This window comes from Mangifera indica, chromosome 10 (assembly GCF_011075055.1).
Source record: "Mangifera indica cultivar Alphonso chromosome 10, CATAS_Mindica_2.1, whole genome shotgun sequence".
In the NCBI taxonomy this organism is placed as follows: Eukaryota; Viridiplantae; Streptophyta; class Magnoliopsida; order Sapindales; family Anacardiaceae; genus Mangifera; species Mangifera indica.
In genome coordinates, this window is record NC_058146.1 from 13,893,479 (window position 1) to 13,909,220 (window position 15,742).

At 30.5% G+C, this 15,742-nt stretch overlaps 1 protein-coding gene across 1 annotated transcript; it reads left to right on the forward strand.

Annotated features, from left to right (window-relative positions):
- The first annotated feature begins 596 nt into the window (after positions 1–596).
- Positions 597–15,092, forward strand: LOC123227062 (probable small nuclear ribonucleoprotein G). Its single transcript, XM_044651690.1, has 5 exons — positions 597–751; positions 1,155–1,200; positions 1,313–1,335; positions 14,604–14,725; positions 14,896–15,092. Exons 2-5 carry the CDS (start codon positions 1,166–1,168, stop codon positions 14,956–14,958), a joined length of 243 nt encoding a protein of 80 aa, XP_044507625.1. The 5' UTR covers positions 597–751; positions 1,155–1,165; the 3' UTR covers positions 14,959–15,092.
- Positions 15,093–15,742: the final 650 nt, after the last annotated feature.

The following is a 15,742-nucleotide window of genomic DNA, read 5'->3' on the forward strand; positions in this document are numbered from 1 at the left end:
GTTAGATTGTCTTTTTTAGAGTAAACTGATTATACAAAAAATTCTAAATTTAAGGATTTATCTCATAACTATTATACTAAATAAGTTAAAAATTTAATTTTGATATATTACTAACAAGTTTTGAATTCATCTTCTCTTTGTTTCTTAGGAATCCCACTTTTGATGCTCAAGCTACCATTTATAATGACCTAATTTTAACTTTGTTGAACCAAATTTTAAAGTTTAAGTGGCATTGTTAAATAAAGATTTAACTTTTTCAAAATATTTTTGTGAGAGAATAGATTCAACAAATCCTTCAATTAAAGGATAATAATAATCTAAATTTAATTTTTATATAAAGAAAAACAATAATATCATAAATTTAAATTTTTAATTTTTCAACAATAATTTCAAATTACTTAAATAAGAAAAAATAAAAAAGTAAAATTGTGAAAAAATGCAATGGCTAGAAAGCCCTTTCTTAAACTATTTTATTTGGTGTCCTTTTGGTTCTTAAAATACTATTTTCTTTTCTGATTCGGGTTATGTATGGCCCGGGGTTCACTGCTGCTTGGTGTCTCGTGGCTGTTGATCATTATGACTTCAAAAGGTTTACAATACACCTGCCCACACTCAATCCCCCCTTTCTCTCCGGAACAAAAACCGTTTACAATGAGCAAACCTTAGACTCATCACGGCTGCCACCACCACCGCCTGCTCACTGCTAACCGAGTTGCGCTTCGAGCAACAGTAGTTTGTAACCCCACCTCAGGTTCTCTCTCCGTCTCTCATTCTCTAATTTTTGCGTGTTTGGTTGCCGAGAAATTAAATTTCTTAAACTCATTGTCTCCGTTTAAGAGTTCTTTATTTTCTGAGTTTAATCGTTTTAGAACATGCTATTTTCCTATGTGGATGAAGTCAGTTAGTTTGGGAGTGGAGAAGTTGCTTACTCTCATAGTTGATGAAGTTGAATCGTTTTTTTTTTTTGGGAAAATTCTGCAATTACTTTTACCGATGTTTAAGTTTTTGTCTTTAGTAATTTTGATAAATGATTGTATAAATTTTTTTTCTAAATTTTTATTGCAGATTTTCATTGAATCATGATTTATATTTTCAATTATGTGTGCTTTTAAAATTATGCTCTCTCACGGTCTCTTGCTTGCTTTCTATCTCAGTCAATTGCACCATGAGCAGATCAGGCCAGCCTCCAGATTTGAAGAAGTAATTGCTCTTGCTCTCGATTTTATTGGTTATTTCATATTATATTGTTCAATTTCTATTTCTTGTTTAATTCACTACTCTGATTGTGATTTTGAATTCTGCATTGATTCAGGTACATGGACAAGAAGCTTCAGAGTAAGTTATCTTCCATCCTATTTCACTTTTTATTTTTTATTTTTGGAAATAAATTGTTATATTTGTGCCAAAATTAGGGTTATTCATGACCATGGTAATTTTTCATTTAAGGTTTTTGTTTAGTTTGTTATAGTGGTTCTGTGGTTGTTGTTTAAATCAAGTAGTATTTGGATTTCTGGTAAATTAAATATTTCGTTTTCTTGTTGGGATTATTTTATGAGTATATTAATCTTTCTCAACTTTTTGTTTCAGTTCTGTTCATGGATGTTACATGTTAGAATTCTGTTGAGTTTTTTTATATGTTGTCAATTCAATGTATATTTTTGTTGAGATCCTGCTATGGATTCCATAAACTGAACTTCTTCATAGTTTTCCTTGATATTCCATTCCACATCCATGGAACTCTGAGTTTTGATTTTCTAATTTCAATTTCATATAATGTGCATAAATTTTCTCTTTCACATTGCTTATTATATCTTTTCCTCTCTAGGGTAGAAGTCTGTAGTTGATATTCAAATAAATAATATATAAACTTCTTTATTGATGTATGAAAACCAATTGTTTTAAGAGATGTGGCATCTGAGCTTGTGTTTTTTGAAAATAAATTATTTTCTACATAAGATGAAAAACATACTTACTGGATGATTTTCCCTTCAATGAATGTTTGAATTTCCTTTTGTTATTCTCTGTCAAAATTAATTTAAGAAATTAGATGATAGTAATCTTGTTTAAGGAATACAAATAGAATAAATAAATTGCCTTCAAGAAGCATTTACAATAGAATTTATTACAAAATTTGATATAAATTTTCGGATAAGTCAGAGTTGTTTTTTAAGATATATTGATGATGTAGATCTTTACAAAATGAAATTTAGAGTAAACTGATGTCAGAATCCTTGAAATTGGAGTTTTAGTGGTCAAGATATGTTTAAATGTATAAACGGGTTGTATGACCTGAATCTTGACCCGTTTGAAGGTTAGGGATGACATGTGTGGAAGAGCAGCTCATTGCCCACTAAGCTAGAGTTTGATTTTAGTTGATATTGTTTGGAGAATTTATTTAATCGGATGTGCTGGGCTATATGCTTGGCCATTTTGATGGTGTATTTTGGGTTTTATGTATTAAGTTTGGATTAATGGTTTGGGCCCGCATAAATAATTTTAGAATGGATGTAAAATTTCAAGTGAATTGTGTTAATTTAATAATTAGGATGATCTGAGCCTATATATATTTCTTAGGGTTAAGTAGCATGAATTTGGGTTTGTAATATGAAGTTTTACACCATGCAATGCTTATTAATTAATGAATTCATTTTAGAATGGGTCATAAATTAGGGTGCGCCTTCTAATTAAAAAAAAAAAACTTAACATAATTTTATTTTTTGTTTAATTATTATGTTTAATTTAATGTTTGTCAGAAAATGAAATTATTATTATTATATGATGTATTATTTTATTTATGTAAATATAAGCACATAAATTATTGTTAAAGTCTAATGCCACTAAAATGATTAAACTTGAAAGTTTATTAGGTATATAAATATAGCTATTTATCAATAATATTAATGAAATACAAATAAATGAATTTAAAGCTGGTGTTTATTAATAATTATAACTTAAAAATTTACCAAAAGTAGATTACCATTCTATAATTAATGAACATTAGAAGGTATGTTAATATTTAATTATATATTTTTTATTATATGCAGATATTAATTAAAGAAATTTGATTACCCAATAAATGTTTATATTTGGTATTTATTTAAGAAAATCATGTTGTATTTTTAACCCAAAAAAAACTACTTTAAATTTTACTTATTAATATATGTTTATAATAGTATCTACCCAAAAGAGAACTACTACATACCTTATTGATTTGTTTTTTGAATTCATTATAATTTATATGTAAGCTTCATCTGTTATATTTTGCAGTTATTGTAATCAATTTGCATGCATTATCTTTTACTGTATTTAATGACATGAACTTTTCATAATAATGAGAACAATTGCTTACCTCTTGGGGATTTTGGATCTTGACTCAACTCTTCTTAAAGATAAACCTATTGCTATTACAAATATAAATAATAGATTATGTTTAATGTTTTTTTGAATGACAATTGTTAATAACACTAAAACTATAACTCCACAAACTGAAAATGTCTAGGAATATATAAGTTTTGTAGAAGAAAGCATTTGTTCTACTGACAACTCACTCATTGGTACTCTAATGTTTGAACATACAACTCTGAAGTACAATTGGTTGATAAGCATGCAAGAACATATCAACGATATATGTCTTTTTTGTCTTACTAGCATCTATCATTGCAATGAGTCTATTTGTAGAATTGTAGTCTTAATGTTATTAATAGTTGTCATTCACAAAAATATTAATCATAATCTATTGCTTCTTTTCCATGCGGCATTATATGTCTTTTATGACTTATTGCTTGTATTTGTAATAGTAGTTGATTTTTCTTTAAAGAGAGCTAAGTCGAGATCCAAAACCTTGAAGTGGAAATTGAACTGTTCTCACCATTCTGAAAAGTTCATGCCATTGAATACGACATATAATGCATTTAAAGTAATTGCAATAACTACAAAAATATAACTAATAAATCTCACATATTAATTATAATGAATTCAGTAAAAACTAATTGATAAAATATATAGTAGCTTTCCTTTACGTAGATACTATTATATGCATGCATTAATAACTAAAATATAGAGTAAATTTTCTTCTAATAAATCCTATAATTATTTTTCTTAAGTAAATATTAAATATAAACATTAATTGGACAATAAAATGTCTTTAATTAAATACAATTACTATCGTTGGATAATATAAAATATTCAATTAAAATATTATCATACCTCTTAATGTTCATTAATTATAGAATGATAACCTTTGGGTAAATTCCTAAGTTCTAAAATTAATAAACATCAATTTTCATTAGAAGACACTAATTTTATGGCTCATTCTAATTAAAATGAGTTCATCAATAAATAACTATTGCACAACCCAAAACCTTTGTACTACATGCCCAAATTCATACTTAAACCCCAAAATACTTAGAACCCCATAAATATATGTAGGCCTAACTCATCCTAATTAATTAAAATAAAATAAAACAATTCACTTAAAATTTTACATCCATTTAGAATTTATGCAAACCCAAACCATTCATCTAAACAATCACACAACCCAAATGACCTAAAATAGACAACCCAAATGGCTCAAACATACAACCCAAAACATATAGACTAAATGAATTATTTGAATAATTTCAGTTAATAAGGGTGGCAAAACTAGTTGGTGTGTCATAATCGTGTTGTGTCGAGATGATGGTATAACACGATTTTTCTCAACAATCTACACGAGCATGATATGTGAAATTAATCATGCCAAATCTCTCAACCCTAACATAGAGACATGTATTAAACGGTTGACACAATACGACACGTTTAACTTGTTTAATTAAACTAGTTAAACAAGACGTGTCATACATGACACGATATGTTGAGAAATTAATTTATTAGCCAGTTTTTACCCCACTCTTTCAAATCAAACCACTATTTTATTCATCATCAATTATGGCCAACAAATAAAAAACTAAAAATACCGCAAACTAAAAATTAGCAACAAAACCTGTATTTGCCACTTATCCTGTTGACTAGCCAACCTTTGAAAAATTCTTCTTCCTCAATTTCAACAGTTTTGATGATGAATCAACATTTTTGTTTAGTTTTTCAGGCGTAAACATTTGTACGATGACACATTCGCATAATGGAAAATGTTTAGTTGGTAAAATTTGCTTCTTAAATTAGTTAAATATTTTACACGTTATAATTTGCAACATATTTAATGATAAATAATAAATATTAGTATTAGATAAAATTATTTATATAATTAAAAAGGTATAAAAAGCAAAGTATGTGAACCTTGCAAACTTACTCGTTATATCCCAACATAAGTTTTACAACTTTTATCTATTGATGCGTTATGGGAGTTAAGAAAATAAGAAATTCAAGTCATTAGAAGAAGGAGATCTAGCGAGAGAAAGCGAATTGCAGTTAGGAAGAGGATGATGACTAATTTGTATATTCCATACTTTTGGTTCTTTTCAACAAATTAACATGTAATCACATAATGACGTGTTGCTAGAATGTAATTTATTTATTTTTTTAATTTTGTTTCTTCTATACAACTAGTTGTCTTGCGTATATGAACTGATATGTTTTACATCCAACCACTACCCTATCCTAAATCAAGAGCTAGATCAGGTTGTCGAATATTTTTATTTTTCCTTAGAAGAAAAATAAAAATTATGGAAATCATCCATCTTCCATGTTGATTAGAGTATTTGTTCTCGTACCGAAATCGCTTTTTCATCTCAATCCTTTTATTTTCATAAATTATTTCTATACTAGCATCTTCACCATGCCATGTCCCTATTTCAATGCTACGATTTATTTTTGATTTTTTTGAATTTTTTTTTTTTAAATTATGTGAAGAAAAATAGATCATTGTGACGTTTCTCTCCAAGTTGTTGTTTAAAGAAATCCCAAATCTACTAGGGTTCTTTATTTTGAAATGAAATAATCAATATTCGGAATGACTTGGTTTGCAATCTTCTTGTAAAGAAAGTAGTTTACCAATTCCAAGTTTGTGGAATAAAAAACACAACTTACAGGAAGCAAAAACTTGGTTGCTTTCATAGTAACAGAAAGAGTGAAATTAACTCAAATATGAAGAAGTGTAGAGGTTTACAGAGCAATCTTTACTTAATGCAGAAAGTGAATTATAGTCAGGAAGAAGATGTTGACTAATTTGTATATTTCATACTTTTGGTTCTTTACAACAAATGAACATGTAATCACGTAATGACGTATGGCTAGTTAGTAATTTATTTATTTTTTAATTTCATTCTTCTATAAAACTATTTGTCTTGCTTATATGAAACGATGCATTTTACACCCAACCACTACCCTCTTCTGAATTAACAGTTGGACCCAGGTTGTCGAATATTTCTATAGTTTTTATTTTTCCTTAGAAGAAAAATTAAAAAAAAAAAAACCTTAACCAGCTTCACTCCAGCTAAGTTTCTCGCCAAGCCAAGAATCCCGTTGTCTTTCTTGATTTTCCGCTACCTATCTTAACGTCTTTCTTGAATTCCCGTTGCTAGCTCTTCAATGACTCTTTCTCAACTTATTTAAACAGGAAACCACCTTCACTTGTATAACATTTTTACTTTTCCACTTTCTGCGTTTAAGTGCAGAGTGTTTTGTTAACCTCTGCACTTCTTCATATTTGAATTAACTTCTCTGTACAATATGCAATAAAATAAATATACACTTAGTTTCCAATCAACTTTATTTCTACTAGACTTCTCTTGTAACTTCTTCATCCCTTTGTTTCTCTTGAATTCTTGCTACCTGTGTTAACGTTTTTCTTGAATTTCCATTGCTAGGGGCTCCAATGACTCTTTCTTAGCTTATTTAAACAAGAAACCACCTTCACTTGTATAATGTCTTCTGTTTTTTCACTTTTTGCGTTGAGTAAAGATTACTCTATAAATGTCTACACTTTTTCATATTTAAGATTAGTTCACTCTTTCTGTTACTACGGTAATAGCTAAGTTCTTGCTTCCTATAGGTTGTGTTTTTGATTCCATAGACTTGGAATTGGTAGACTACTTTCTTTACAAGAAGATTGCAAACTGAGTCATTCTGAATATTGATTATTTTATTTCATAATATAATTTCTATAGTTCTGAAGAACTCTAGTAGATTTGAGATTTCTTTAAACAACAACTTGGAAAGGAATGTCATAATAATCTATTTTTCTTCACACAATTGAAGAAAAGGACTTCAAAAGGATCAAGAATAGATCGTAGCATTGAAATAGGGACATGACATGATAAAGATGCTAGTAGAGAAATAATTCATGAGAATAAAAGGATTGGTTTGGGATGAAAAAACGATTTTGGTATGAGAACAAACACTCTGATCAATATGGTGGATGGATGATTTCCATAGTTTTTATTTTTCTTCACAAGAAAAATAAAAACTATTGAAATATTTGACAACTTGGTCTGACTTTTGTTTCAAGAAAGGGTAGTGGTTGGGTGCAAAACGCACCATTTCATATAAGTAGAACAACTAGTTTTATAGAAGAGATGAAACTAAAAAAATAAATAAACTAACCACATGTCATTGTGTGCTTGCATAGTATTTGTTGTAAAGAACTAACAATAAGAAATATACAAATTAGTTATCATCTTCTTCTTAACTGTCATTCTTTTTCTCTCACTAGATCTCCTTCTTCAGATGACTTAAACTTCTTATTTTCTGAACTCTCACAACGCATCAATAGATGAAAGTTGTAATACTTTCGCTGGGATATAATAGTAAGTTTGCAAGGTTCACATACTTTATTTTTTATACCTTTTTATAAATAAATTTATCTAATAATGATATTTATTATTTATCATTAAATATATTGCAAATTATAGTATGTTATAATATTTAACCAATTCAAGAAGCAAATTTTACTATCTAAACATTTTCTATTAAACCTATATCTCATACAAATTCTTCTTCCTCGAAAAGTTTTGTTGCCTCAATCAGGGCCTTGAAATCTTACATATAATGACACATTCGTATCATTGTTAAAAATCAGCCCCATCACCAATGCGAACTCCACCGGGCTAAAGCGAATGTTAACATCATTCAGTTTGAACCATAACTCTTTTCTATGATCCCTGCGGTTTACTAGATGTAATAGCATCGATTATGGCGCTAGACCGATGTTCTTTTAGGCCTAAAAAAGGTCTAAAACATGTTGTTTTGAACATTTTTCTTTGTGTCATATTTAGGTTAGAGCAGAGCTTTGGAATTGCATCCATGTGTACTTTGACTAAGGGTGAGCAAATTACTCATTTGGAACTAGAACTGTTGGGTACGGGGTGATCAGTTCCGGGTAATAAACTAAAAGAACCTGCAAGTTTCGATTCCTTGCTCTTAGGAATTGGAACAGGAACCGGAACCGATCCATTTCACTCATTTATGGCAATGGGTTGGGTACCTGACTTGGAAATTAAAATAAAACTAATACATTGAAACCCTATATCCTTTCCTTCCCCACTCTCTTTCTCCCAACGACTACTTACAAACTTTTTCTCCTTCCTTGGTTTGGTTCCAGTCTTCCAGAGTATCAAATAAAATTTTTATTGGTATAATAAGTTATTAGATTACAATGATTTAACATGGGTATTTGATTTTGTTGAATTGTTTATTTTTCTCATTCGAATAATTGAAGAAGAAGGTCAAATAAGATATTAGATACAAATAAATAAGGGTGGCTGTTGGCGGTGGAACATAGGTATTATATATGATTTTGTTCAATGAGTGTGGGGACTTGCATTTTAACATTATCTTCTTCTCTTTTTCAAAAAAAAAAAAAAAAAACTAGAATTTATCTTCTTAAATATGACAAACATTTATTTTGATGAGGAAGTGTTAGTATCCATTGTAGGCATCTTAAGGTCAACTTGCAACACAAATTTTTTCTTCTTTGGTCCCATGCAGACAAACTTGGTTTCTGATATGCTTTGTGTACATTGGTGGCCATTGCCATTATCCCATCTCTAATTTTCTTCTTTGTGTATAATTTATATATATATATATAACAAGTTTCTGGTAGAAACCGAAACGTACTTGGAATCGACAAGGTTGGTTTCAGGTAGGAACCGACCACACAAGTTCTAGGTTCCAGTTCTTATTTCTAAGAATTGACTTGTTCCGGTTTCCGAAAATTTTGTAGGGTATTTGGACCCACCCTACCTCTGATAGGCACCTGGGCCCAAAATCTGTGGGCAACGTGGAATTTGAACACACCATCCTACTCCTTGATATCAAATCTTTGAAACAAACCACAAAAACAACAATTAGGTTAGTAAAAACAAACAAATTTCTTTGTGGAATCAATAATTTACGTTAATGTTTCTGTCAACATTGACGTAATCCATCAATTATATGACCTTTTACATTTTGAGTGGTTGGCTGGATGCTATGCTAGCCAGTCATACATTTTCTGCATTTTTAAGTGGTTGGCCAAGTGTTATGTCGGCCAACTAACCACATTCTACATTTCTGAGTGGTTGGTCAGGTGCTATGTCAGCTAGCCAACCACTTTTTACGTTTCTAAGTGGTTGGCCAGGTTGTTGGCCACTCGACCAACAAAGCCACCGAGACATTCGATTGAAAAACAAAGATTTCCCTCCTCAACCAACAAATCAACCAAATCATGCATATGAAACAATTTTCCGACACACATAAACTTTTTTTATCTAACAAAACACTATTTTCATTTATAAAAATCAAATCTAAATGTATAAAGTCGACGAAACATTCTGGCTTCTTGGTTTGCCAAGGAAAAAATTCAGCAAACAAGCATTTTCCCTCAGTAATGAACAATAAACATACTGAAATCAAGCAAGATATTGAAAACCTTAACAAAGAATCTGAAACTAAGCCAAAAATTAAGAATAATCGGTACATTACTCACCTGAACTACCATTTTCCAGATGTTTACGCCTGAAAAACCTAACGAATACGTTGCTTCGTTGTTGGATCTGTCGAAATCGAGGAAAAAGACTTTTTCAAAGGTTGGCTTGTCGGCCGGATAAGTGGAAGAATTGGGTTTTGCTTCTAATTTTTGGTATGGGTATTTTCGGTTTTTCATATTTGTTGACTATACTTGTATAATGAATAAAATAATAGTTTGATTTGTATGGGCAATGCGAAAAATGGCTAAATAAATTAATTTCCCCACTATGTCATCTGTTTATTAAATAGGTTATTTTGTACACGATATGACAGGGCAAACTTAACCCAATTATGAAATAGGTTATATCTGACATGAATTAACACATGATCACATTTACTAAATGTATCATTTTAAATATGACATGAACGGACACATTAACATATTTGACTGGTTTAACTTGTATAACATATTTAACAAATTAATACAAATATACAAAGTAATATATTAAACCTGTATAACACAAAATATATGTAATGCAATAATACACAACACAATTATATATGTCCAAGTATTCTTCAACATGCATTTTTCATAATTTTAAAATTACCAAATTCAAATATCAAATATCATAACATCCTCAGAATTACTAATATTCAGATACCAATTAATTATTACATAATCTAAATTGCAAAATTAGAATATTGAGTTGATGGAGTGTTCTCTTTTGAAATGTCTGATTGCATAATATCTTCTATGAGGTCATTCATCTTTGTTTCACCAGATCCTGTAAAAATAATATTCATGCCACTAATTATTGATAACATAATTTTATCAAGTGAAAAATTAAAGAAAATGTTGCCATCTTCTCTAAATGTTCAATCTCTCATACAGATAAGCACCTCTTCTGTTTCAGATTTAAGAGACTTAACATTGATCAAACTCAGAGGCAACTGTAGATATAGGAACACTGAAAATATCATGAGCCATGGAAGTAAGTTCAGGATACTGAAATTAATTTGCTTTCCAATGAGATAAATATCCAAGTTTGAATTCCTAGGCAATCCTGGCTCATTGAAATATAACTTAAGCTGGGATTTTTGTGTAACAGTATTAAATACTATACACTAATAATTATCAAATTCCTAACAATGTAAAACATTGGAACAGTTAAAAGTATATGATTATTACTACATGAAAATAAAATATAAAATAAAATGATAGTGAGGAGAAAAAAATTTAGTTATCTTAAACAAATCCTTACTGCCATTTTTAATAGATGGTTGGTGGACACCTTGAATACCAAAAGCAGTAGATATAGAGGCGGCTGTAGAAGATGGAGGTGAAACCATCTTGACATGCTCCCCAAAAAGGTCAAACAAATTCTCATGCACTTTTGCAACATGTGGTGAGTTGAGCATTTTCTTAAAACTTTACTCAAACTGAATTTTGTATGAGGAGTTTAGTATCACAGAAATCGCCAAGATCATATTAAATTCAAGCCAATATTTCTCAAACTGTGCCATCATCAAAGTTGCCATTTTGCGCATGTGCTTCTAATTTGTGACTTTTACTGCTATTGATAAGTATTTGGTTGTGACTGTATTTTATCGGCAATGCCTCCTCCACGTAGTGGTGTAGTATTGAGCAAAAAGATCTAAAATACTCTGGTTGATTAAGGACTTGAAAGTAAATTGTTTTGTGTTACTTTAGGCAATGCTTTTGCAAATGATGTGTTTATTCATTTATTGAAAGATATATTAAAGGCAAAACACTTATATGTGGAGGTCATGTTTTGAATTTAGTTGTGCTAAATGGATTGAAAGAGATTGATGAAACTATTCACATAATTAGAGAAAGTATCAAGTATGTTAGAGGATCTCAAGTTAGGAAGCACAAATTTTTGGAATATGTGAACTTATTGTCCGTGAGTTCTAAGAACAGATTGAAACAAGATGTTCCAACAAGATGGAACTCTACTTGTTGTATGCTTGAGAGTGCTTTTTTCTATCATTGTGCATCTTGCGACTTAGAACTGACTCACATTATACCAGTAGTTCATGTTTAAGTGAATGGGATAGAATTGAGAATTATAGTAATTTGTTGTCTATCTTTTATGACATTCCATGTATGTTCTCTGAGACAAATTATCCTATAGCAAATTTGTATTTCTCTTCTATTTTTATGATTTATGTGACTTTGACAGAAGGAATAGATTTGAAGGATGAGTGCATGAGCAAAAATGGCAACTTTGATAATAGCAAAGTTTAAGAAATATTGGTATGAATTAAATATGAGCTTGTCAATTGCTAAGATAACAAACCCCTGATACAAAATTCAGATTGTTGAGTGGAGTCATAAGAAAATCTATGGTGATTGCTCACCACAATTTGCTACAGTGCGTGAGAATTTGTTTGATCTTTTTGGAAGTTAGTCAAGATGGTTTCCCATCAACTGAAATTAAATTGCAGCTCAGTGGGCGTTGAGATTTCCACATGGGACACTTGGGTTTGAGTCTCCCATCAACATGTCGGCTGCAAGAAATAGCTGAAACGACGTGTCATTGCTCTATCATCTTGGATCAAGATTTGAGTTGTATAACTCGTTTAATGACCCGATTACACATCCAACCACATCTTGGCCACTGGAACTCTGATTTTGATGATTCCTAGTTGATTTGCTCTAAATTTCATTTCCTAAAGATTTGCATCATCAATAGTCTTAAAAAACAACCATTAATCATCTAAAATTTTTTTAATCCAAATTTCTTATAAATTCTTTCATATAGGTTTCTTATATTCTTCTAATTCTATTTCTCTGTCAAGATTACTATCATCCAATTTCTTAAATCAATTTTGACACAGAATAACAAAAAGAAATTCAAACATTCATCAAAGGAAAAATCCTCAAGTATGTTTTCCATCATAAGCGGAAAATAATTGATTTTCAAATAGCACATGCTCTGGTACTAGATGTTAGCATAATCTTAAACATGATTGATTTCATCCAAAATAATTGAAATCACCAAATCATCTAAAACTGAATTACTCATACATCTCAACATAAACAATGCATAAATTGAACTCTCAGTTTTAATTTTCTAATTTCATATATCTCTGCATAAATTTTCTCTTTCATTTTGCTAATTATACCTTTTCCTCTCTGGCACTGAAGTCTGTAGTTGAACTTCATGTAAATAAAATATAAACTTCTTTACTTATGTTATCATGATATTATTGTGTTCTTTTTAGTCTGAAATGTAAGTAGAATTTCAGACATAGAAATTTGGGTTGTGTACTGTCATGTTGCTGGGGAATAACATGGATAACTAAATGAGTTTTTGAATGTTAAGTTAGTCATTAAGAAAATACGAAGATTGCCTTTCTTTCCGGTATTATTCAAAAGATGTGTTTTTCGTATTATCTATGTTTCTAGAGAGCATTCCTCAGTTCCTTCCACATTTAGCAACTCTCTTATTTATGGGGCTTGTGCTTTAGCTTTCATTTGCACATTTTAGAGCAATATTATGTGTACATGCTTTTGAGTACAAACATGATGTATCATTATGTGATTAAGTATTATTTTATTTTTAATTCAAAATCATTCAGTCACTTAATGACACATATCAAGTGTGTACTCATTTGTATGCTCAAAGTGGGTACGTATAGTTTTATTGCACATTTTATACTAGCTGAAGGTATGCAACATTAATGAAAAATGCAATTTGTTGAATCAGGCTGACGTTTTTAGTCCTCAAGTCTGGACACTTTTTTTGTCTGCCAATTATAACTGTCAACACTTTGTAATTTGAAAAATTCTGGGTAAGTGAATAAAGAATTGAAGAAAATTTTCTTCTATGGCTTGGGCATATCTTAACATGTTCCAGCAATATTACTGAATCATTTTATTTGGTCATTTTTCTGATTCAGTCTTCATAAATGATGTTTCTTTCTATATGGTGGATACATTATTTAGTGGATTTCTACTACTCAAAGTGAGATCCAATATCAAAGCTATCAAAATCTAAATGAGGAATAAATTATTATAAACTTACAATCTGTGTCCTTGTAACATTGTGATTTGCTTCAATTGAAAATTGGACAGGTTTTACAAAATTCTGGTCACAACTATCTTGCATGATTACTTATTAAGTAATTTATGGTTGTATCTTTGCATACAATAAAATTATATACACTTAGATTTGAGTATCTAATTGGATATACAAATGATGTGTTATTATGTGATTAGGGGATTTTGAATTAAATATAAAGTGACACTCAATCACATGATGACACATTGTCTAGATATCTAATTGGGTATTCAAAATCTAGTACGTATAACATTGCTCATTTGCATATGCATAATTTTTTTATGTTAACTTTGATGCATATCTTTGGTGTTCCATTTGATTCTTTCATAGAATTTCATGTTTTTTTAGGTCCTTTCTCTTCATTCTTGTGAACTTTTTGTTCTAATGCATCTTTCTTTTCTAGCTTCCAAAAAATGCTTATTAGACTTAGTGGTAAGCTTTTTATGCTGCAAGTCAGGGTAACCCCATAAACAACCATTCAAAACAAACATGAGAATAATTCTGGGGGTGTGTTTCAGAGACTTACAGCATTGACCGACAATTATTCTGTTGCTTGTCAGTGTCACTTGTAGATAGAAGATTATTACTTTGTTTTTAAAATATTAAAAATCAACTGGTATTTTTGTACTGCAGTCAAGCTGAATGCTAACCGGATGATTGTTGGTACACTTCGTGGGTTTGATCAGTTTATGAATCTTGTGGTTGACAACACAGTGGAGGTGAATGGCAATGAGAAAATTGATATAGGGATGGTGGTGAGTTTCTTCGCCTTTACCAATTGTTTGTAGATGATCTAATCACATGATAACATCATTTGGGTATCAAATTAGATACTCAGTGAGTACACAAAGCATTGCACTTGTTGATAGTCAACTTCCAATCAGAAGGACATTCTTTTCTTATTAATTTCACATTTTTGCCGCAGGTTATCAGAGGAAACAGTGTTGTCACCGTTGAAGCTCTTGAACCTGTAAGCAGAGCACAGTGACCTCTTTTTCCCACCGCCCGCCCCCCCCAATTGATGCTTAGGTAATTTGCTACTCAATATGTATTGTGGATAATGATTTTAGTAAGATTCAAACTCTGATAAACTCATTAATGTTAGGGAATTTCTTCTTCTCATCTCCTCCGGTGATCCTTTTTCTTTTGCAATTTTCTATTGCATTCTATGTGAACTCATCGCCAAATGACTGGGTCGAGTTCAAACTCAACCTAGTCATTTTGGAATCTAGCTTTGCTTGTGCAAACCCTTATTTAGGTTTGATTGGGGTCAGTTCGAATCTGTCCCTAGCTGGAGGAATTGTTTGCTCATGTTTAAAAAAATCAGCAGGATCAACTTTAATTTTCCCATAACTATATTTGAACACCTGGTACCCCCAAGCTCTGGCCTTAAAAAACTTGTGTTACTTTTATTGTTCATCCCAAAATCAGGACCCAGGTCAGCTAAACCAATACACACAACACGACTGACTCCTCCACTAAAGCAGTAATCAACCAACAAATGGTTTCCCAGGTCAGCTATGACAAGAAATTTGTTATACGAGCTGTACTAACACTAACAGCTCACCGAATCCAGCATATTGAAAAAGCAAGAAAGACATTCTTAAATCATACAGGAATCACATTATTTTAGTGTAATTTCAACAAAATATTACAATTTCAGAGCAATTCTAACCATAATTTAATTCGTAACTGATGTAATTATAAGTTTAAAACTCTTTAGAATAAAAGGTAGAGTTTTGATTTTTTCTAATTGAATATAAGAGTTTAAA